General features: G+C 45.0%; 1 protein-coding gene and 1 non-coding gene across 2 annotated transcripts; both read left to right on the top strand.

Moving 5' to 3' along the window:
- Window positions 1-1,832: 1,832 nt before the first annotated feature.
- Window positions 1,833-1,939, top strand: LOC116089525. Its single transcript, XR_004118331.1, has one exon. It is a non-coding gene; the product is annotated as a U6 spliceosomal RNA (small nuclear RNA).
- An 11,470-nt stretch (window positions 1,940-13,409) lies between these two features.
- Window positions 13,410-23,399, top strand: Lyg1 (lysozyme g1). The gene is made up of 6 exons (XM_031368823.1): window positions 13,410-13,432; window positions 18,449-18,523; window positions 20,780-20,884; window positions 21,554-21,747; window positions 22,828-22,960; window positions 23,134-23,399. The coding sequence occupies exons 2-6, from the start codon at window positions 18,481-18,483 to the stop codon at window positions 23,250-23,252; spliced, it is 594 nt and encodes a 197-aa protein (XP_031224683.1). The 5' UTR covers window positions 13,410-13,432; window positions 18,449-18,480; the 3' UTR covers window positions 23,253-23,399.
- Window positions 23,400-25,100: the final 1,701 nt, after the last annotated feature.

The following is a 25,100-nucleotide window of genomic DNA, read 5'->3' as shown; positions in this document are numbered from 1 at the left end:
TGATGTATTTTGCTAAAATCCATCCCTGTTTTCTCTCCTCCAGTTCCTTCCCTGCTCTCACACTGGCTCTCCTCCCAACCTCTTGTAACTCTTAAAAAGAAAAACCCTGCTGAGTCTTGTTAGGGTGGCTGCATCCCATAAAAATGTTAACTCTTCCTTCCCCAGCAACTATCAATAGCCAGTAGCTTCAGCTAAGGTGGAATCTCCTGAGCCACTCTCTATCCATGCCGGGATTTTGGCTGGCTTGTTCTCACACCAGGTCTTGTGTGAGCAGCCACTATGCACAAATATGTGTAGATGATAGTCTATGAATATAAATTTAAAATGCATCCATAACACCAGTTTGACCATTCAATTGCTCAGTCTGTTTTTCTTTCTACATGTAAACTAGAAGACATCTAAAGCAAAGACGAGCCTTTATTCATAAGCATTCTCTGTAATGCTTTCAGACAAAGATAAATTCAAGTCCATATAATTTTAGCTTCTTTTTTTAAAATTTATTTTGTTTTATTTTATTGTGTGTATGGTGGAAGAGGGAAAATGGTTCAAAAGGGAGGAAGGGAGGAAGGGAGGGAGAGAGGGAGGGAGGGAGGGAAGGAAGGAGGGAGGACCGTTTTCCCATGCTGGAATGATCTGTGCCTTGGGAAGGAAGGCAGCCAGTTGGTCCAAACGAGCTAGTATGTAGCCACGGTGTTTTATCAAAAAGACTTTGGTTCTGGCCACCCGTTTGATTCTCAAAGGGCCGTCTGGGAACCCTTATAGATTGTCCGGGAATATATCTTTGGTGAAAGTATTCCATGGCCACTATGTGCTCCCTGGGAGTCCGCTTTCTTCCTTCAGGTTAGTCCTGCCTTGCGTAAACTTTGAAGGTAACTATAGAAGCAGAGGCTGCTGAACACCGCTTCCAAATCTAATTTTAGCTTCTTTAACTACTGAGAAGTATTTCCCTAGGAGAATTCATTAGATATAAGAGAAAAGCCAACAGAAGGTTTGCATGCCTGAACCTATATATGTACTCACAAGCCTATAGTCATTGCTGTGTGTTTAACACAGGGTCTGCACAATTTACAGATGTCACCAAGACGCTGAAATGCAACCAGACCCAGTAGCCCAGACTTGTAATCACAGTACGTGGGAAGCTGAAGTAAGAAGATGGCAAGGTCCAGGCTAGCCTGAACTACATAGTGAGACCTCAAACAGAAAGAAAGAAGTATAGAGAATTTTTCCCAGCAAAAGGATAAGAAACAAAAGTTGCAGAACCAGTTAATGAACTAAGACTTGATTATTAAGAAAGCAACACAGGGGCTGGCGAGATAGCTCAGCGGGTAAGAGCACTGACTGCTCTTCTGAAGGTCCTGAGTTCGAATCTCAGCAACCACGTGGTAGATCACATCCACCGTAATGATACCTCTTCTTGCACATCTGAAGACAGCTACTGTGTACTTATGTATAATGATAAATAAATCTTTGGACCAGAGCGAGCAGGGACTGAGTGATCAGGGTTGACGGGAGCGAGCAGAGGTCCCAAAAATTCAATTACCAACAACCACATGAAGGCTCACAACCATCTGTACAGCTATAGTGTACTCATATACATAAAAATAAATAAATAAATCTTTAAAAAAAGAAAGAAAGGAAGGAAGAAAAAAGAAAGATGCCTTTAATCCCAGCACTTGGGAGGCAAAGACAGGCAGACTTCTGAGTTCAAGGCCAGCCTGGTCTACAGAGTGAGTTCCAGGACAGCCAGGGCTACACAGAGAAACCTTGTCTCGAAAAACCAACAAAACCAACCAAACAAACAAATAAACAACAACAACAACAAAAAAAACCAAGTGCTCATTTTGGCAGCACATATCCTAAAATTGGAACAACACAGAGAAGATTAACATGGCCCCTGCACAAGGATGACATGCAAATTCATGAAGCGTTCCATATTTAAAGAAAAGAAAAGAAAAAGAAAAGAAACAAAACAAAACAAAAACAAGAAAAGGAAAGGAAAGGAAAGGAAAGGAAAGGAAAGGAAGAAAAAGAAAGCCTCAATTTGCCAGTGGCTTTCCTGCACAGAGTGACTTGTCTATTTCCTTCCCAGAAACTACTCATAGGAAAAGAAGGCAATGTTTAACTACCTTTCCAGTAACCCATGGAAAATTGAGACAATTTTTAGTAGTACTCTGTGACAATTTTTAGCAATCAGACATGTCTTTAGGATTTTGGTTATAACTTCCTTCATTGACTTTATTGAAAATCGGGAACTGTGATATTTTCCAATGACAATTCCTGGTCATATTTAGACTTTTATGTTAAAAAAAATTAAGAAAAATATTCCATAAATTTGGGCTGGTGGGGCACCTTAGCTGAGGAAGGTGCTTGCTACCAAGCTTAATGACTGGAATTCAATCCCTAGGGCCTACATAGGCCTGACTCCCTAGTTTTCCTCTGACCTTTACATGTGTGTTCGGTGACATCTGCGTACACGCACACACACACACACACACACACACACACACACACACCATCATTTCTGTGTTTGAGATGAAGGGAAACTGAAAATCACATCTTTGCCCTGGTTTCAACTTGTCAGCGTAAGGCCATTTGGCCATCCAGTACCCTCTGATGAGCCCAGAGAATAAACTTGCACACTTGCACATCAGGTCAGATTGATCCCCTCCTTTTTAAATTTATTTTCTTTTCTTTTTGCTTTTTTTTTCTTCTTCAAGACAAGGTTTCTCTGTGTAGCCCTGGCTGTCCTGGAACTCACTCTGTAGACCAGGCTGACCTTGAACTCAGAAATCCACCTACCTCTGTCTCCCAAGTGCTGGGATCCCCTCCTTTGTTCTCAGAAAACACCAACAAGGTCTTTCCAAGATGTGGGAACCGAAAACCTCCTAATCTGCCTGTCAGAAACACTCACGGCCTGCCATGAGGTAAGTGCACACCTCAGCTCACAGCACCCTGTAAAGCTGTAAGATAGCTTGCTGGACCCCACACCCATGTCTAGAAAGATCCTCGGGGAAGGGCAGGAAGAGCTGACACACTTTCCCCCCCAGAAGATGTTACTAGAGCACACACAGCAGCCGCTTGTAAAAATGCCACCAGCAGCGTTTCTGGACTCCAACGTGTGTAACCCAAAAGGCCACACAAGACTGAAACGCTCAAGTCTCCGTGGAGCAGTCAACTGCACATTTCACGAGAGCTACTGAGGGCTGGAAAGATGGCTCCGGCAGAGGACCCAAGTTCAGTTTCCAGAACCCTCACCAGGCAGCTTACCACCACCTGTAGACTATAACTCCAGTTCCAGGGGGATCTGATGCCTCCGGCCTTTGCCTCCACTCCTAGGAAAACACCCACACACAACCCACATGGGAACAAATAATTAAAAGTAAAACGAATCTTGAAAAAGGTATTAGCCGGGCGGTGGTGGCGCACGCCTTTAATCCCAGCACTTGGGAGGCAGAGGCAGGAGGATTTCTGAGTTCGAGGCCAGCCTGGTCTACAGAGTGAGTTCCAGGACAGCCAGGGCTACTCAGAGAAACACTGTCTCGAAAAAAAAAAAAGGTATTAATAAGAGCATCACACCCTAAAGCCTCAAGGACCCCACTTCCAAGCGTCCTTCACTGAAAGCTCTTCAGCCCAGTCTGGCAAGCTGTGTAGAAAGGGGCTCTGCTTCCATTTGCTTTATGTAAGTTTTGACTCGTTTTTGTTCCATCAAAAGGAAATGAAGTACACAATGAAGCTCAGCGATTTCCACAGGAAAAGCAAAGTGAGTTAGTGGTGTCCAGATTCTCTGTTTCTCCTCCTTCGGTTTTCTTCCTGGCATCTGTGCTCAGACCGCTCAGGAGCCAGTAAAGCTGGAAGTGGCTGATGGATAAATGACACCTTGGTCCTTCCTTCATCTGGGAAGGACGCCACCCACGGCACTCTTCTCCTGGTAGTCAGTGGCTTTAATTGCTGCCTCCGAGAATGCCACAGGGACTTTGTTGATTTTTTTTTTTTTTTGGTAAGAAATATGCAGCTTATTCAATGACAAATGCTTTGCAAATAGGAATGAATATCATCCTCCCTCCATCTCCTCTCTCTCCTTTCCTTTAGTATCTCACTAAGTCCAATTCCCCATCTAACTCTTGGCCAGATGTTTGCAAGATGTTTGCTACTGACCTAAAATAAGTTAGCAGAGTTGATCTGAGTTGGGAGGAAAAAGAGAAGGTGCAGAGAGAGCTAAAATATATATAATATTCTCATATACACATACAAATCATACACATACACATATACACCATATACATACACATACACACATGCACCATATACACATACACCATACACATATACATCATATACATCATACAACATACAACATTCAACATATACCTATATATATATGAGTGTGTGAGTATATATATGTGTGTGTGTGTGTATATATATATACTCACACACACACACACACACACACATACACACACACACACACACACACACACACACACACACGTATATCACTGAGATGTTTACAAGCATTGCCTTGTCTAACTCTCACACAGCCCTAGAGATAAGAGTTTGTCAGAGCTCAAGTCAGTAAAATTGCCCAAGGCCATCCAATCCTCAGATTTCAAACTCAGTGCTTAGCCCCATTCTTCAGTAAAAGCCAACTCCCCACAGGATCTCAGAAGTCCACGTCTTCTCAAGGTCACACACAGTTTGCTCTGTTTGATGCATTTTAACCTTGGCTGTTGGGTGGGTCTCATCTGTTCAGAGGTGATCTAGTAAAAATAAGATACTTGGCCTCTATGTCTCTGTCACCACTCATCCATCTGCTTCTCAGACAGCTGAGCCTCTTCAAAGGTCATCTTTTCTTCTCACCAGGCAGTGGTGGTGCCCGCCTTTGATCCCAGCACCTGGGAGGCAGAGGCAGGTGGATTTCTGAGTTCGAGGCCAGCCTGGTCTATAGAGTGAGTTCCAGGACAGCCAGGACTACACAGAGAAACCCTGTCTGGGGTGGGGGGTGAGGGGTGCGTCTCCAGTGCTTCACCTCTGTTGAGGATTTTGCCTTCTCCTATTTGCTTCATGTATCTTTGGCTTGTCCAAAAACACCTGACATATGGTTCAGGTGCTTCGGTTGCATCTGATTTCATTTTAGACCCCTTTCTTGTCTAGGCTCCAAACCCAAGTCTTCCTATCATGGTATCGCATTCCCTAATTAGCTATCTTGGTTGTTCATAACCAATAAGGCATGGACATCTGATTCAACTGGAGCCAGTCTGTGTGAGACAGGGCGTGTCGGACCTTTGTGGGAAAGTTATGTACTTATTATCTCCAAGAATTTCTAAAAACGATCATTTCTTTCTCTTTTGGATTGACATGAGGAAGTGTGAACCAGGAAGTCTTTGGAAGCCATCCTGGGTGGTAGGTTGGGGAAGAGACCTGAATGTCCTGAGGCTGGCATTAAAGAAAGCTGAGTGGAGAGACAAGATTCCAGGTCCCTTATGACATTGTTGAACTGCTGAGCCAGATTATCCCTGAAACTCATCCTGCCTCTGACTTCCTGCTGGCTGAGTTAAGAAATCTAATTTTCAATCATTTATTTAGTATATGTATGTGTGTGTCACTACAGGTGCTCATCACAGTATGCACATAGGAGTCAAAGACATTGCCAGCCTAAGAAATCTCCCTAAGTGTTGACGTCAGATTAAGTCAAGCTTTTAGTTTCTTGTAACAAAACAAATCTGGATGTTCCTGTTTCAAAATCGTTCTTACCTACTCAACAAGTGACCTCCACCCAGCTGAATACAATGGTCTCTTTTCAATTCCTCCTGTGCTCACCAGCACTTGACAAATAATACATTATAGTCCTTCTGTCTTTTAGATTGACATCCTGGACTTCATAGTCCTGGGCTTTCTCTTTCCTGCTATTCTTTACTCAATATCCTTCACAAAATCCTGAAATGCTGGGAGTTTCCATGGCTACTCATACCACACTGGGAGCTCTCCAGGGCCTGCTCACACCACACTGGGAGCTCTCCAGGGGCTGCTCACACCACACCGGGAGCTCTCCAGGGGCTGCTCACACCACACTGGGAGCTCTCCAGGGCCTGCTCACACACACTAGGAGCTCTCCAGGGGTTGCTCACACCACACTGGGAGCTCTCCAGGATCTGCTCACACCACACCGGGAGCTCTCCAGGGGCTGCTCACACCACACTGGGAGCTCTCCAGGGCCTGCTCACACCACACTGGGAGCTCTCCAAGGGCTGCTCACACCACACTTTACTTCTCCCTTGACATCCCTAGGCAATGCCTTCTGTTTCCCTGACTTTAAATCCCTCTATATATGACTCTCAGATTTATAGTATCCAACCTAAACTTCATTTCTGAGCTGTAACTGCTGTAGCAATGTCTTTACATAGCTGTTTTCCACAAAACTACAAACCCAACTCATTATATTGGAGTGTTAGCTTTATACAGTCATGGACTACGGTCATCTCATCCCCTTCTCTCTCAGCCATCTCCAGCATCACTCCCAATGCAAAGTAGGCCATCCATGAAATGTCTGAATGAATAAAAGAAGTACAGATCAATAGTGGGTAAATAATAAATGGGGCTGGTGAAACAGCTCAGCAGTTAAAAGCACTGACTGCTCTTCCGAAGATCCTGAGTTCAAATCTCAGCAACCACATGGTGGCTCACAACCATCCATAAAGAAATCTGATGCCCTCTTCTGGTGTGTCTAAAGACAGCTATAGTGTACTTACATATAATAATAAATAAATTTTTAAAATAAATAAATGGATAAGTCAGATAATGTATCCTTTAGCTGCAAATGGCATTATCTTCATACAAATTTGGTAGAAATCAATTGCTTTGTCTCAACCGAGCATGAGGATGGGGATATGGTTGGATTTCAAAGCTGTGGAGATTTTCGGGTTGGGTGCCTTCAAGATTGTCCTCTTGTCTCTTTTCTGTGAGAGACTGTTTAATCTTTCTCTCCAGCCTCTTCTTTTTTTTTTAAATTTTTTTTTGTTTTGTTTTTTGTTTTTTGTTTTTTTGTTTTTGTTTTTCGAGACAGGGTTTCTCTGTGTAGCCCTGGCTGTCCTGGTAGTCACTCTGTAGACCAGGCTGGCCTCAAACACAGAAATCAGCCTGCCTCTGCCTCCCAAATGCCGGGATCAAAGGCGTGCACCACCACCGCCCGGCTCCAGCCTCTTCTTTATTGTTACTGTACCTAGGGCTAATTGGAGATGCTACATCTTGGGCCAGAAGTGTTTCCTTAAAGCTTTGGATATGCTGGAGAGCCACCCGGCTGATCTGTCATAACTGGTCTTACCTGCATTGTGGTAGCATCAAACCCAACAGCAGACACAGCCAATGTAAATGGCCCTAGCAGTGGTTCAGGAAATTTTTACTTACAAAGCAGATAGAGGTCTTGGGGCCACAGGTTGCTAATCTCCATTCTCAATTACCAGTAGATATAATAAGATGCATGTGCCAGTTCAACAGTTTGTTGCTGTGGCATCGACAGGGCTCAAGTCATTACCCTTGGTGGTTGGGATGCCATGACCAAGTAGACAAGGCTATGCTGCTGTGTGGCTACTCTTGTGCTGTTCACTTATATTGCAAGAGGCTTGAAAATGAAGGGCAATCTCAGACCCAGAAGCCCTCAGCAAAGCGTCAGTGTCTAAAGCTCGCTCTTTAGCCTTTCACGAATCTGCCATGTCTACAGAATTTCAGAATAGGAGCCATCCTTCCAGGTGTGCTTGCGGCCTCTGCTTTTTGTCCTCGGCATCCAGTCCTATCCCCTCTTTAAAATTATTTATTCCTTATTTTTAAAGAATTATTTATTTATTTGATGTCTATGAGTACACTGTCACTGTCTTCAGACACACCAGAAAGGGCATCAGACCCCATTACAGATGGTTGTGAGCAAGCCACCATGTGGTTTCTGGGAATTGAACTCAGGACCTCTGGAAGAGCAGTCAGTGTTCTTATTTATTTCTTTTTTAAGACGGGGTCTCCCTATGTAGACCAGGCTGGCCTCAAACTCACAGAGAGCTGCCTGCATCTGCCTCCCAAGTGCTAGGCATTCACCACCAAGCCTGGCTTATTTAGCCCACCCCTTTAAGTCAATTCTATTTTTTTTTAATGAGATGTTTTCTTTATTTTTTTAAGATTTATTTATTTATTGTATGTGAGTACACTGTTGCTGTCTTCAGACACACCAGATGAGGGCATTGGATCCCATTACTGATGGTTATAAGCCACCACAGGGTTGCTGGGAATTGAACTCAGGACCTCTGGAAGCGTAATGAGTGTTCTTAACCACTGAGCAATCTCTCCAGCCCCAGTCAATTCCATTTCTAACATGACTGGCTGGCACATCTTCTGTCTTCTTCTCCTAGTCCAGCTAGCATCTCTTCACTTGGCCTCTGCAAGGCCTATAATGAATCTCTTTTATCTTGCCCATCTCAAAACCAGCTAACAGCCAGAGATCTTATAAACTGAGAATATGACAATTGTTTTTCTGTAGAGTACACAGCAGGTTGTGTGAAGAATGTCCATTCCAGGATCCTAAGAAATATCTTGAGTGAGGTAACCTAGTCACAAAAGAACACGCATGGTATGCACTCACTGATAAGTGGATATTAGCTTAAAAGCTCGGAATACCCAAGATACAATTCACAGACCAAGTGAAGTGAAGCTTAAGAAGGAAGACCAAAGTGTGGATTCTTCAGTCCTACTCAGAAGGGAGAACAAAATATTCACTTGAGGAAATATGGAGACAAAGTGTGGAACAGAGACTGAAGGAAAGGCCAACCAGAGACTGCCCCACCTGGGGATCCATCCTATATACAGACACCAAACCCAGACTCTCTTGAGGATGCCAACAAGTGCTTGCTGACTGGAGCCTGATATAGTTGTCTCCTGAGAGGATTTTTCAGAGCCTGGCAAGTACAGAGGTAGATGCTTGCAGCCAAACCTTGGACTGAGCACGGGGTCTCTGATTTAAGAGTTAGAGAAAGGACTAAAGGACCTGAAGGGGTTTGCAGCCTATAGGAAGGACAACAATATCAAACAACCAGACCTCCCAGAGCTCCCAGGGACTAAACCACCAACAAAAGAGTACACATGGAGGGTCCCATGCCTCCAACTGCATATGTAGCAGAGGTTGGTCTTGTTGGGTATCAATGGAAGGAGAGGTCCATGGTCCTAGGAAGGCTCCATGCACCAGTGTAGGGGAATGCCAGGGTGGGGAGGTGGCAGGGGGTGGGCAGGTGGGTGAGCACCCTCATAGAAGCAGGAGGAGGGTTGATGGGATAGGGGGCTTCCAGAGGGGAAACTGGGAAGGGGATAACATTTGAAATGTAAATAAATAAAATATCCAATAAAAAAACAAACCAGAGAATATATAATATATAATATTACATACATTAAAATCAATGATGCATGTGTATACATATATTTACATATTTGTACATCCAAAAAAAAAAAAAAAGAAAGAGTTTCTATTAGATGTGGATGACAGGTCTTCTCAGGATTAAAGTCAGGTGGAGGTCGGAGTGTGGTAGAAGACTAAAGATGAAGAGTCCAGAAGTCACCTGGCTAAAAGAGATTTTCCAGAACATGAGAGCCAAATGCCTCTGGGCCTCCATGGGAGGAGAAGCTCTGACAGGCAGCCACACCCAAGTCCTAGTTCAGTCCTTGCATTGCCAAGGAATCCATCTCCTCAGTTGTCACCTAGTAAATGAATAGTTACAGGGGGGCTACTGCTGGGTGTAGTAACACACGCATTTGACACCAGCACTCAGGTGGCAGAGGCAGGAGGATCTCTGAGTCTGAGGCCAGCCGGCTCTGCAGAGTCAATTCCAGGCCAGCCAGAGCTACAGAGTGATATGGAGTGAGACCTTGTTCAAAAACAAACAAACAAACAAACAAACACCAGGTAAGTATATTTGTTCATTTGTTGGAGTAGCATAGGCAATAGATGCCTTGAGTTGCATATAGTGGAATGGTGTGACATGCACTCTATTACTGCAGACTTAGTGCCAGGAGGCAAAAAAACTGTGGAGGAAAAAGAGGAGGAAGATGTCTTGAAAAACCAAAAAAAAAAAAAAAAAAAAAAAAAAAAAAGGAGAAAGAGAAGGAGGAGGAGGAAGAAGAAGATGATGAAGAGGAGGAGGAGGAGGCAGAGACATTGCAGAGGAGAAAGCATGAGTAAGTAGAGCAGACACTTCCTGACGCATTGGAGACACAGAAAAGCACAGCTTTTCTAGGAAGCTTTTGGGGAGGGATTGTGATGTATAGAACAATTCTGTTTGGGGCACTCCCCAAAGAAATTTTCGACAAAGGTTTGTGTACATTGGGATAGGCTGCAGGCAAGCACCATGCAGAACCAGAGAAAGGCAAGAGTAAGAAGACCTAATCCATTTGTGACAAACTCAAGCTGAGTAGATCTTGGGTCTGCAAGGTAAACAAACATGGAGCAGGTGGGGTGGGAGGTGGGAAGCTCTCCCCTGCCCCAATCTGGTCCCAGGCTGAGACAGGGAATATCTTGAGCTATTTCTGGTTAGTCTCATCTAAGTCTAGGAGAGGCAAGCTATTTTTAAGGTAGTTACTCAGTGTGCACCCCAAGTTAGCCAAAACATGGAATCTTATGACTTTTGCCCAGCAAGTGCTGAGATTAAAGGCATGTGGTACCACACTAAGCAGTTCCTTTTTCTCCCTCCCCTTCCCCTCCCTTCCTCTTCCTTCCTCTCCCCTTCCCTTCTCTTTTCTCCCTCCCCTCCCCCTTTTCTCACCTCCTTTTACTTCCCTTCCCTTCCCTCCCCTCACCATCTGTCTCCCCTCCCTTTCCCTCCCACCCTTCCTCTCCTCTCCTCTCTTCTCCTCTCTTCTCCTCTCCTCCCTCTCTCCTTCATTCAGTTCTGAGGTAGGGCCTCACTGTGTTGCCCAGACTGCCCTTGAACTTCTGGGCTCAAGCCATATTCCTGCCTCCCCCTTCCCAGTAGCTGGAGCTATAGTACATGTCACTAAGCCCAGCTACACTTTCTTTGTCATACCGACCTCCACACACTGGGCACCTGGGTTCCACCCTTTGTCTAGGGACAGACGTTTTTAGTATAAACTAGATCTTTGAAAGGGAGGCTATACACAAAAGAACTGGCCAAGAACCGAGCAAACCTGGGGATACAGACGGGCATCATTTCCGTGGAACTGTTGCCAGGCAACATGCTGGCTACTGACCAGAGACACATTTCCAGGACGCCAGCATGCCCTTGGTGTTGATGATGTGCTGTCTTTGTAGCTGGGGCCAGGGAATTCCTAAATTTCCCCACACTGTAATAAAAATTTTAATTGCTTGCGTGTCCTAGTTGCTGCTTCTGAACAAAACAGAGAAAAGGCCCTAGATCCTATCTGGAATATGGTTTTCAGTGAGGTACCTGATTCCCCCACCTTTTTTTGGCCCCAATGATGATGAGGATTGTGCACTCTCATATTCCCTTCTTGGATGCAAGAGTTCTGGAAAGCCAGGTGTTCGAGTCTATATCCTTCAGTGTCCCAGCCATCTGCCCCCAACAGCATCATCTGTTCATCTGACATAGCCTAAAGTAGTCTGAGAGGATCTCAACTGAGGGGTTATCCAGATGGGATTGGCTTGTGGCTTTATCTGTGAAGATGGCCCAGGGCCTACCCCTCTGTGGGTAGTGGCATCCCTAGGCTCGTAGACCATCTAAGAAAGGTTGCTGAGCATGGTTGGGGACCAAGCCAGAGATCTAGCCCAGTTCCTCCATAACTTCTGCCCTAGTTCCTGACACACCTTCAATCTCTTTCCCAAGTTGCTTTGGGTCAGGGGTTATTTTATCACAGACAGAAAGAAATCCTGGAAAACTAAATGTTCTCTTCACTGTTACTGTGGATTATGGGCCCAGACAACACCTTTATAGGCCTGCACTCATAAAACAATTGTTGTCTAAAGTGGGTAGAATATACCCAGGCATGGCAACACATGCCTTTAATCCCAGTGCTCAGGAAGCAGAGACATGCAGATCTCTGAGTTCAAGGCCAGCCTGGTCTACAAAGCAAATTCCAGGACAGCCAGGGCTTTTACCCAGAAAAACCCTGTCTTGAAAAAAACCAACCAACCAACGAGAATATAGGGAACATGGCACTGATGTGGATATCTGGTGTGGCCAAGATGGCTAACACTAGACTTGGGGGTCATGAGCCAGAAAAAAAAGTAGACAGTGGATGTCCAGGGAACCTTGAAGTAAACAGTAATACAGTCTGTTATGTAACTGTTCTGGGATAAGGCCACTTTTGTGTAAAGCTGTATAAAAATGGCCTTGAGGTCAGAGACCTTCACCAGTCCATCCACCTGTTTGTGTCTGTGTGTAAGCCCATGTGCCTGTCATGTATGGCCCATGTGCTGGACCACATGTCAGTATATACTAGGGAGTTTGCTGCTGTCTGCCTGCTCAACAGCCTGGGTGCTGGTGGATGAAGTGTGTCTTATCTACCCATGATTCCTCTCATTCTCTTCTGCCTCTCTGCCTCCTGTGGCTCACCTCCCTTCCTGGTGCTAGAGCTTAGATTCAAACTATCTCAGCCATGGGTAGGAACAACAGAATCCAAATCCTCAAATTCTGAGCTGGAGGTGCTGAACTGTAAACTCCTCAACAGGAAGCTCTACTCATCCAACTATGGATTAGGAGTTTATGAAAATCCAAATTTGCTCCCTCCCTCCCTCCCTCCCTCCCTCCCTCCCCCCTCCCTCCCTCCCTTCTTCTTTTTCTCCCTCCCTACCTCTTTCCTCCTTCCCTCATTCCTTCCCTTCCTTCCCTTCCTCCCTCTTCCTCCTTCCCTCCCTTTCCCTTCCTCTCCCTTCCTCTCTCCCTTCCTCCCCTTCCTCTCTCCCTTCCTCCCCTTCCTCTCTTCCTCCTTCCTTTCCTCTTTCACTCCTTCCCTCCCTCCCTTCCTCTCTTTCTCCCCTTCCTCACCCCTTTTTCCTCCCTTCCATCCTTCCTTTCTTTCTTTTTTCAGCCTCTCCCTCTTCTCTGTGTTTTCCTACCTCAATATCCCTCCCCTCTCTCTTTCTCCATCCCTCTCTTTCTTGATTCCTTACATGACAATAAATGGGTGTGAATGAAGACAGATGTTGGGCCTGTGCATTCCATCAAGAACCTGCAATTAGGATTTGTCCTCCGAGGTGTGGTAGAGAGCTAATTGGTTGATGGGTGCAGAATGCCAGGACATTCTTGAATAAATCCCCATATGAGTTCAAAGTATTTGTAATTATTATGATTATTGCTATAATTTATGAGATTTAGCTGTAAATCTTATAATAAGATGAGGTCAACACTTTTAAGAAGAGGAAGCAAGATGAGACCCTATATAAGGTGCCGAGTGCTCCCCGTCTCTAAGAAGAGGAGCTGACTGAAGACAGGTGAGTGGGAACTGACCCTGGACTTGTACTGAGCTTACTTGGAATGAAAATTTTAGGATATGTTAATTGAATGATGATTAGCCAACCCTAGGTTTATTTATTTATTTAGATTGAAACTTCCAGGATACATTAATCAATTGATAATGATTGTGTCGTTGTGTCTGAGTAAATAAAATTGAGCCAAATGAAACTTAAAGATCTTACAAGAAAAGATCAAGTTTTAGAAAAGTAAGATGATAGAATAATTCTTCCTGTTCATTTACAATCATTATAAAACATATTTCTCTCAGTGCACGTGTAGGGCTTCTTTTGAATATGTGCACATGTGCAAGACCTCGAACAGCAGGACAGAAATATGTGCTCATTCAACACGAACAGCAATACTGGGGCCATGGAGAAAAATTGGGAAATGATGGGCCATGAATAGGGAGAGACAGGAGCACCTTACTTCAGAGTCTGGCTGAGATCTCTTGCCAGCACACTCAACAGCTGCTTCGCTCCCTTCCCAGCTATCAAACCTGGTGAGATTTTCTAGAAATCTCACCAGAAACTTCAACTACTGACTGAAAGGCATCCTAAATGCCTTGGATAATCCAAGTGGTCCCTGGATTTACCATATCAGATTAAAGTTCCACCCAAGCTTTCTCCAGAGCCACCTCATAATCTCATTTGTCAGAAGAAAGGAAAGGGGGGATTGTTAACCACTTCTGAGATAGCTCCTAAAAGGCATATATAGCTAACCTAAAATGCTTAATTATAATTCCCCCTCAAGGAACCCATACCTGGATATGTTTTAATTTTTTCTATTCTCCAATGGGAAGTGAATATTCACACTTAGAAATGTCTTATTTTCTTCCAGAGTGCCTCTGTTTCCTCACCCTTATGCTTAGGGTCTATATTAAAATATTTACCTTAAATCATCAACTCTGCTTCATACTGCCTAGTCCTGAAATTCTTCTTTATGTCAAAGCCATGAATCCTGGGTTTGCCTGAGTTGGGGTGGGGGGCTGGAAGATTACAGGACTTCCTCAGGCTGCTGAGGACAAACTTTCAGAACTGTGTGTCTCCTGTCCTCTCTCTGCTGGCAATAGATCAAAGAGAGTGTCTTTCTTGTTCTTTCAAGGCTGAAGGACTAAAGTGTTGGTACCTGGCCAGGTGGCAAGCCTCTGTCCTTTCCCACTTTCAATCTTGTGGATGAAACATTGACCCAGACAAGTACATGTGGTGTGTTGGGGGCAGGATGTGTGTGTGTCTATAGAAGAGCCCTGCTTTTCTTGGAAGCTGTGAAAGAGCTAAAAGGTCAGGGTGTCTAACAGTTTAAATCTTGGTTATTAGCATTAAAAGACAGATGTATTTTAAGATTCTAAGCCAGGATCTTTTTTATTAGATATTTGTTCAGAAGGAAATATTCCTGGGCTCACACAGGACAATGATCTTTCCAGATTTCTTAACTCTGGAAAAATGAGAAAGAGCAAGAACAGAGGTACACAGACAGAAGAAGCCCTCTTCAGACAGTCTATAGTAAAGGAAGCGATTCTGAATTTGCCAAAAAAGAGAGAAACGACTTTCTCAAACCTTCTCTATTTCCCTAGCTGGTATTGGCAGCTCATAACCCAAACTCAACAAGTGCATGTGATCATGGGAAAATGCAGTCTGTAAAAAGGCACAGGCTAAATGATACATGGGCACACACCTACCATCCCAGCAGTTACCAGGGAGGGCGAAGCAAAGGGATCTCCAGTTCCAGGGCAGCCTGAATTACAAGGCAAGACCCCATCTCATAAAATCAAACTGGACATGGTAGCTCACATCTGCAGTCTCTGTACTCTGTGCTCTGTAGGCAAATGTAGACTTGAAACCAGCCTGGGCTATATGGCAAATACTAGGCCAGGCTATAAAAGCCAATCTCAAAACACTAGTAGGCAAAGATTTGAAATGTTGCTGTCTTACACTGTGGTCTAAAAAGTAGATTTTATTTCTCTAGGCATGCGACTCTAGTGGCAGAAGCATTTTATGTTTATGTCTGTCATCAATACTGCCATTTTGATTTAATTTACCACCATTGGCACAAAGCTGTCTGCAAGGCAGTGGGCGGGGTCTTTACCATATGTAAGAAGTGAGAAGAATGAAGTATCAGGCAGGCATGAGTGAGAGAGGACACTGGCATAGTCCATCAGCCCACCAGGATGGAAGAAGGAGAAGAGGGTTAGCCACAAAGCAAGGGAAACAACCAGGCTTGGAGGCCATGGCTAATGAGCTACACAGCACAGTTCTCAGTTCTTACAGGATCAAATAAGGGCCATGATAAGGCAAGGTCATGATGAGGCAGGGCCATGATGAGGTGGGACCACGATGAGGCAGGGCCACGCTCATCTCTCAGACACCAGGGTGTTGGTACAAAAAGTTTCCAGGCTGGCTGGAGGCCTGCAAGGACATAGCCTGCTCTCTGGTGAGGAACTATAAATGCCAAAGACCTTCATTTTTACTTCCCACCCCCAATTATTAAGAGCTGAGGAAGACATGATCTTTTATCCATCACACGTCTATACAATGCTTTGGGAATTACAGAAGGCTCAGTGGGGGAAAATAGGGAGAAGAAGACATTCTGTCAGTGGCCATGAAGAGCATGAACTAGCCTTCAGGAACGCTCTGTTTGTTTGTCCCAGAAGTGGCCTGTGGCTGCGGCTTGACACTTTGCTGCCTTTACTCTTTAGCTCCTCAGATTGGGAGCACAGTGTCATGGCAGATACTGTGACGGACATCAGGCACTATACTTACCTTGGCTGACATTTTAAAAATGGCCTTGAGTGTGGGGAGGGGGAAGGGGTACAAACAAATGAATCACGTGTGACCAATGGGCATTCCCCAAGATGCCTCAGCTTTTAAATGTAGAGTACTTTTGACACCTGGACAAATGGGGCCATAAAGTCTGAGTCACTCTGCGTGCTGTTTATGAACGGACTACCTTGTCTATCTATACAAGAAAGCCCATTGTCACTTTTTGCTATGACCTGATACACCACAGGAGGCACCAGGAAGTGACTTTGTGCTGCTATAACTGGTGTGTGTATTTACATAGACTTAGCCAAGGGCTTGGGAACACAGATTCTTAGCTCCATGCCTGGAAAATAAGGTAATTCTTGTGTTGCAATGAAAGCTACATCTTTCCTCCTGGGTTTCCAATACAAAGCCTCTCCCTTTCTTGGAAAATCAGTTTAACAACAACAACAAAAACAACACAGTTGAAATGCTTCAGGGAGAAAGCTAGTGAGATACCTCTATAAAGCTGACAGCCCTCTTGGTTACCAACTTGACACATCTTGGAAAGAGGCAACCTCAGCTGAAGATGTGGGAAGCTCTCAGTCCAGCAGATTGGCCTGTAGGCATGGCTGGAGAGGTGCTTCCTGATTAATGATTGATGTGGGAGGCCTGGCCCACTGTGGGTAGTGCCATTCCCTAGGCAGGTGGTCCTGGGCTGTGTAAGAAAAGTAGCTGAATGTGAGCAGTAAGCAGCATCCCTGCATGTTTCTGCTTCAAGCTCCTGCCATGCTGGAGTTCTGCCCTGTTTGAGTTCCAGTTTCCCATAGTGATAGACTTTAAGCTGTGAGATGAAATATACCCTTTCTTCTCCATATTGTTCTTTGTATTGGAATTGAACCCAGTAACAGAAACAGTGTAGGAGAAAGGTGTGTCTCTCCGAGGCCTTGAACATTATTTTTGTAGCTTAGTGGCTCTTTTCCTCGTTCCTTTTGGAGATTACCTGTCTGCTCTTACTTTCATTTCATGGTGATGGTTTCCATTGAGGGAAGAAATGTGAACAGTTACAGCTGACATTACAAGTTCCTTAACATCTCTGGTCACTGGACATGACCTCTGCTGAGCCAAGGGCAAACGATCAGACCAAGGGCCATCCGACCAAGGGCATCAATCAGACTGAGCATCTCCATGCTGTAGGAAAGACAAGCATGGCTTGTTGTAGGGCCACGTACTCCCTCGGTTTATAAAGACGGAAGTCAAGAGTGTCTCTCCACCTGGGAACATCTCATTCTGGGTGTTTGGAAGAACCTGTCTATATAAATAAACTTAGAAGAGGGATTGGGGTGTAACCTAGTAGCAGTAAGAGACCTAGATTCTGTCTCCGCCATCAAATAAATAACTAGAAGGGGGGAGGGGGAGAGGAACGGGGAAGGGAGAGGGAAGGGGGAGAGGGAGTGTGTGTGTGTGTGTATGTGTGTGTGTGATAACAACAGGTCCCTGGGCTCTGGGAACACAGTTCAGTGGGACCCAGGGTGTCTGGAGGTCCCCAGAACAAGGAATACAGTAATAGGACAAGTCTCCCTTTTTCTTCCGTCACCCAAAGGGAAGGCTCAGGGTGTATTCCAAGGCACCCAGGAAGCTGTGTTCTTCTCTCCAACCTAAAGAGAAAAGTGCCCAAGTCATGGAAACCATCAACAAAATTCTGCTTCTCATCCACCTTTGGATAACGGGAATTGCTTTTTGGCACCCTGAGTCAGGCCATGGTGTCTCTCAGTGCCCAGAATCAAGGCATTTCAGCTTTGTTACTTCCCCCAATAGTCTTACTATATACCTCAGGCTAGCCTTGAACTTTCAGTACTTCTCCTGCCTCGGGAATGATGGACAAGCGTCATTATCTTGGCTTTATAAGACAACTAACACCCATCATCTTTATCTTCCCCTTTCTTCTCTCCCCCACCCCCTTTTTTTCATAAAACATGGTCCCACTATGTAGCCCATGCTGGCACTGAATTCAAAATCCTCCTGCCCTGCTCCATGAGTTCTAAGATTACAAATTTGCAACATGCCCGTGAACTGACTGAAAGACTAAACAGTGTACCTGTCCAAATTTCTCTTCTTCATTATGATTTAAACCACCCACTTTCCACTTTGGATGTGGGGGGGGAGACTCATTCCATTCACACACCCCATTAGAAATAGTGTGTTTTCAGGACGATGATGCATGTCAGCATACCTTTAAGCTAATTTTAATTTTGAAAGCATTCCAGGTGCCGTAGAACCCGATACTCAACATGACTCCACTGTGGCTGCTTCTGGGTCTCCTGGCCCTGACTGGTGAGTGGGTTTCATTTTTCCCAGATAACTTGGCATAAAAAGGCAATGCTATACCTCCATTTACATAACTAAAGCGAAAGCATTACTCTCCTCCAGATAACTGATAGGTCCTGGAGTTAGGAGTAACTACTGATAAGCAGTAATACCCTACAATTTCTGTGCACTTGGAATCTCGTTGCTTGAAACAGGTCTTTAAATATTCGCCACTGATAACTGCTCATTGCTGCTGTAAAAACTCTTACCACCGTAGTGTTACTTTGTTCATTGCTAGGACAGAGTACCCAACAAAAGCAATTTTAAGAACGATCCAAATTTAGCCCTTCCTTTTTTAAAATTGTTGGACAGCCATGGGAAGGGGGCACGGCTTGGGATGGCTGGTCATATAACATCTGTCATCAAGAGGAGGAAGGATGAATGCGGCTGCTTGGCTCATTTTCTCCTTTCGATCCAGCCCAGGACAGCGTGCGTCCCTTAGATGCTAACACCCACATACAGGATAGGTCTTCACAGCTCAATTTACCTGATCCAGATGAATCCCTCACAGACACGTGAAGGATTTGCTTCCATGGGGACTGTAAATCTCCACCCACATGGCAATAAAGATCAACCATCAAACACCATTATAGCGAATCTTTAGAGACTGGGGTGTTTTCTATATGACTGACAACATTCAAGTGGGGGAAGCAGCACTAAGAGAATTCAGACGTGACAGAACTGGTAGGTCACAGTCTTCAAATTTCAGCTTTGGCTCTAAAGTTGGTAGTAGCTAGGGCAAACAGTGAAAAATCCTTGGTTTGTATTTGAAATATTTATTCATTTACTATTTACTGTATATGTGCTAACCTTTCAACTAAATATTTTAAAACTGCCACAAGGCACCAAGCCTTGGCAATATCAGGAACCAAGGCAGTGGTGTAGAGTGGTTAGGGAGAGGATTGGCAAGGCTGAGGGCAATGGCACAAGCTTCTGCCACATGGAGGGCATTTTCCGGAGATCACAGAAGTGTACTGGCTAAGACATAAAAAGGATGTCTGCTTCATTTTTACTGATAGGAGGATTCCTGGGCTTTGCTGCTCATTACACTCCTGCAATGCCAGTACTTGGGTGGTTGGGGCAAGAGAACCAGGGGTTCAGGATAATCCTTGACAACACAACAGACAGCCTGGGCTGCATGTCTTAGGGTTTTACTGCTGAGAACAGACACCATGACCAAGACAACTCCTGTAAAGGACAACTTTTAATTGGGGCTGGCTTATAGGTTCAGAGGTTCAGTCCATCATCATCATGGGGGAAGAGTGGCAGCTTCCTGGTACATGTGAGGCTGGAGGAGCTGAGAGCTTCACCTCTTATTCCAAAGACAGCTAAGAGAAAGAAGATTGACTTCCAGGCAGTTAGGATGAGGGTTTTTGTTGTCGGGTATTTTTTGTTTGTTTGTTTATTTTGTTTTTTGTTTGTTTGTTTCTCTGTATAGCCCCAGCTGTCCTGGAACTCACTCTGTAGACCAGGCTGGCCTCGAACTCAGAAATCCTCCTGCCTCTGCCTCCCAAATGCTGGGATTAAAGGCGTGCACCACCACTGCCTGGCTTTAGGATGAGGGTCTTAAAGCCCACGCCCACAGTGACACACATATTCCAACAAGGCCACACCTCCTAACAGTGCCACTCCCTGGGCCAAACATATACAAACCATCACAAGCCTGTTTCAAAAAAAAACATTAATTAATTAGTCAAGTAAATAATTAAAGCAATGCCCTCTCCTCCAGTGAAACTAGAATCGCAGTGGCAGATGTCTTGGGAGAGAGATGCGGATAAAGGGGACCTCCCATAGAGACCTGATCCCATGACGGTCTGCACACCCTCTCTCTGCAACCTTTAGTCTCTGCCCAGAATGCTCTAGGAGAAGCTGAAGCCAACCCAGTCCCTGTTGATAGACCATGCCTATACTTGGGGTCTGGATGGACACCCCAAGAAGACCCTGCCTTTAAAATGCGTGTTTCTCCAGAGCGAACATGAGTACCCCACCAGACCAATGAGCGAAGAGACAGCCTCTGAGCTCTGCAGAGAAGGAACTGCTCCAGGGGTTCCTCGTGTCGGTAGCACGGAAAGCAGCACCGTGATAAGTTCCTGGTGTACTGACGGTTTAATTTCAAAGGCGATTCAAGCGCAGGGGCAGGAACTCTGGCTCTCCCTGAAGTTACCGATGGGATTCAGTCACAGCATTCTCTGTCTCTCAGGCTGGACTTTTCTCAATCCGCAGGCTCCTCCGAAAGCAGTGGTTGGGGATGCTATGGAAACATCCGCACCCTGGACACCCCAGGAGCATCCTGCAGGATTGGAAGACGCTACGGCCTGACCTATTGTGGTAGTTAACCAAGCTCCGTGTCTGCTCTTTTCTCTTGACACCCACTGCTCCTCACTGTTCTACACTAAGGAGTGGGAGGAAGGAGCACTGAACACCAACGCCAAACCTTAGGGCGAGCCCTGGATCTACTTAGTCAGATAGTTCTGAGGGCTCTCCTGAAGCTCGGATAGTCTTTACAGGGATTTTATGAACTCCATATCATGGGGTGAGAGTTGCTTCATAAATTGAAGAAGAAACTAGAATGGAGGCTAATCCATGTAAAACCAGCGCTACTTTTCATTCTTCTTAACTGTTTCAGAGACTGTATGATTTCTTGGCATCGTGTAGGAGTTGAAAGATGGGCAGTTGTGAGCAAAATTGTTCAGGAAGACATCCTCCTTTATGTGCTGGCTCCATGTATTTTATTGGGAAACCTTCTCTGAGGTTCTCAGGATTGGACCAGTGGCACTTGTGCCTGTAGAATTGTCACAGAAGGGATCAGAGCCTAGATAATGGCCATTGGTGGCCACAGAGATCTCTAACATCACAAGTTGCATGAGGTGTTGACTCTGGTTCACAGAAAAAGTCTTAGTCTGAGATCAGGGGTTTATGCTTGGGGTTTTCAGTCACAGATCTAAGACTAAGCCTGAATCACCATCAGCCACATCCTTCTTTCTGCGTTTGCTGTAGGAGTCCGTGCCTCTGAACGGCTGGCCGAAGTTGACAGGCCATATCTTCTGAGATATCAACCCACCATGAGACTTGTTGGCAAGAAATACTGTATGGATCCTGCAGTGATCGCTGGTGTCCTGTCAAGGGAGTCTCCAGGAGGCAACTATGTGATCGATCTGGGCAACATGGGCAGTGGACTCGGGATGGTGAAGGTAATGCTCCATCCATCAAGGTGACTTGTGGCTGAGGAAATGGCTGAGGTAGTAAAGTTTTTCCCTTCTCGACTCATTTGGAGTTGTGTTTGCAGCACCGAGGAAGGGCAGCACTGGATTCTATGCGCATTAACCATCTAGGCCTCTGACTAGCCTCTCTCTGTTATACCAGGGCATCAGAGAGATGCTTGCCCGTCCCGTAACTTAAACCCTGTAGTTTGTTCTGGTGTAAAATGAGATCTATCCTCTTAATAGTTTCTCTTAAAATACAATTCTGGGTCACACAGCACTGTTCATTACAGGTGCAATATTGGACCTCAGAATTTCTAGAAAAGCTTTACTGTACAATGGAAAGTCTAGACTTTCTAAACTGCACCTCCACATCTCCCCACCACCAACCATGCTGGCCACCCCTATTGTATTCTAAAATTGTATCTACAAATCTGACCTTTTGTACTCCTCCTCTAAGTGGGATCATGCAGGATTTGCTTTGGTTTGTTGGCTTCTTGGTTTGTCTTTTGATTGTGACCGGCTCACTTTACTAAGTATTAATAACCTCAAGTTTCAGCCACATCCTCCGCACTCCACAATACCATTGTCTTCCTTTTTGAGGCTGAATAGAGGTATAACGGTGTGTGTATGCCTCCTTTTCTTTGTCCATCTGTCAAGAACATTGAGGTCCTCTCTCTCTCTCTCTCTCTCTCTCTCTCTCTCTCTCTCACTTTTGAGCCAGGCTGAGACAATTCATTTGGATAATTCATTTGATATTTACCCAGAACTGGCATTGCTAGACTGTACAGCATTTCTAATTTTAATTTATGAAAAGAGGGGACCTGGCTGCTGCTCTCCATGGCGGTCACACCATTTTGCATTCCCATCAACAGTGGCGCGGGATTCTAACCTTTCCAAGTCCCTGGCAACAGTGTTTTACACAGTGGCTCTCCTCATAGGTGTAAGTAGCTCCAGCACCTAGTCTCCAGGGAGATGGAGAAAGGAGAAGAGTGGCGTGGAGATGGATGAGGATCCCATACCACTGCCCACCTGGCTTACCCAGCCCTCCCTCTGCCTCTTTCCCACTAGGAGACAAAATTCTACCCTCCCACATCTTGGAAGAGCGAGACCTGGGTTTCCCAGAAAACTCAGACTCTGACATCTAGCATCAAAAAGATCAAGACTAGGTTTCCAACCTGGACCGCTGACCAGCACCTGAGAGGTATGTGTGCCATTGTTGGCTGGTTGCTTTACAGCCTGGAAGTAAGAGATAAGTGTAATAGCGGGTTCTCCAGGCCACAGCTGCCTGCTAATGGGGAGCTGGGAGAGGGACTCTGAGCTTTGTACTGAGTGTCCTGAAACTATGTAAGGATGAACCTGTCACATGAATTTCAGGTGGACTCTGTGCCTACAGTAAAGGTCCTAACTTTGTCCGAAGCAACCAGGACCTGAATTGTGATTTCTGCAATGATGTCCTTGCGAGAGCCAAATACTTCAAAGATCATGGCTTCTAGCACATCGGAAAAGACTCAAGTTTGTGGTTGTACTTGAGGCCTCTCCTGTTCCACTGACATGCCTAGCCGGTGAAGCCCGCAGCCACACATCTGAGTTGGATCTGAAGGCTGTCAAAATATCATGAATCATATTAAAGAAAACGTTATTACCTGTATTATAGACTGAATCTCTTTAAGACATTTCCCCAGACATTAGTTAGCCCTAGTGTGGATTTCTGTGAGATGAGTCCTGTGCATCAAGGGATCCAATTGCCAAGTTCAGCAAATAAAAGCTTAGGAAATGCAGGTTACATGTCAATTCCACTTAAGCATTGAGTTTGGGGTGGTGTCCAGGAATCGAACCCAGAGCACGTGCTTTACCACTGAGCTTTCTATTTCAACCAAAATGATAAATAATACATTTTTGATTTTTAAAGATTTTCATTTATTTTTACTTTATGCATGTGTGGCTGTTTTGCATTCATGTATATCATGAACTACATGCATGCAACACACCTGTAGAGGCCAGAAGAGGGCATCGAATCCTCTGGAACTGAAGTTCACAGATGGTTGTGAGAAACCTTGTCGGTCCTGGGAACTGAACCTGGGACCTCTGGAAGAGCATCCAGTGTGCTTAACCACTGAGTCATCCTTCTAGTCCCAATAAATGATGCTCCTAGTATTATGAGTTTCATACTGTATTTGGAACAAAATTTACATTACGAATGTATTCATTGTCTAAAATACCAATTTTACTGGACTCCTTATATTTTACTTAACTGCTCTGTCATTTCCTTCTCAAGTAAAAGCAGAACTGAAGAAATTTGATGTTTTTCAGGTTAAGACGGTGCTGACTATAATAAACCGGCAGTTGGTTTGGAAAGGGAGCAGAGACGATTCTCTACAGTAAAGTTTATTAGAGTTAGGGCCCCAGGCCATGATTGGGCCTTATAGTGGAAAAGAACACATTAAACAATACCATATATGGAGAAATCTAAACTTAGTGGGGCCTTAAAGGGAAACTGAGGCTTTCCTGACAGCCTGTTTTAATCCTGAGAATCTCCAGGAAAAAAAAACTCTATTTTTCGGCCAAATTTAAAACAAGCTTTATTAAATTTTAAATATTGAGAACTTTTCTAGCCAAGGAATGCCTAGAGCCACGTGTTGCAGGGCAGGGGAGCTTTTAAGACAAACCTATAGGTCACTGTACTTTCCCATGAGGCTTTGTTATTTTCTAAGACCTACAGCTCCCAGCATTTCAGGAAGTTACCTAGTTCCTGGGGAAGGGGATTCTAGGTTAATTTTGTGCATTACCCTTGGAGAGGGGCTTCACGAATAAGGAAGAGATGGGGAGAGTGGCCGCCATGTTGGATGGCCTCTAAGATCTATCCCTGAGGGATCCCTCTGGACAAAATCCTCAGAAAGAAGGACCGGGATGATGTTTTATAGCCACACAGGGGTGGCAGGAGGTTTCATACACTCAATTTACTTCAGCATAGTAATGTGACAAACAAGAGCCAGTGACCATACCCTGCGAGTCTTCAGTCACAGCACAAAGAGGCATGGCCTGATTTGGGCTGTAGGACCTAGCCTGAAGTTGCAGGCCCATGTCCTAACAGTGAACAGTCACAGACACTGGGTAAAATATCTGGGGAAAGCCAGCAACTGTGCCGCAGCATCTTAATTCAGCGTCTCTATGTGTTAGGTCTCAATCTCTAGACAAATGGCGAACTGGGGTGTCTATTTAACATATCAAAGAGGATGCTGGTGCCAGGTTCAGAGCATCTCAAGTGCCATTACAGAATGACCTGGCCTGCAGGTCACGTTATTCGGGGGAACGAGGAGGGTCACAACCTGTGAATAAAGAAT

The sequence above is a fragment of the Mastomys coucha genome, unplaced genomic scaffold, assembly GCF_008632895.1.
Source record: "Mastomys coucha isolate ucsf_1 unplaced genomic scaffold, UCSF_Mcou_1 pScaffold14, whole genome shotgun sequence".
In the NCBI taxonomy this organism is placed as follows: domain Eukaryota; kingdom Metazoa; phylum Chordata; class Mammalia; order Rodentia; family Muridae; genus Mastomys; species Mastomys coucha.
This window is presented reverse-complemented; position numbering and strand designations above follow the sequence as displayed.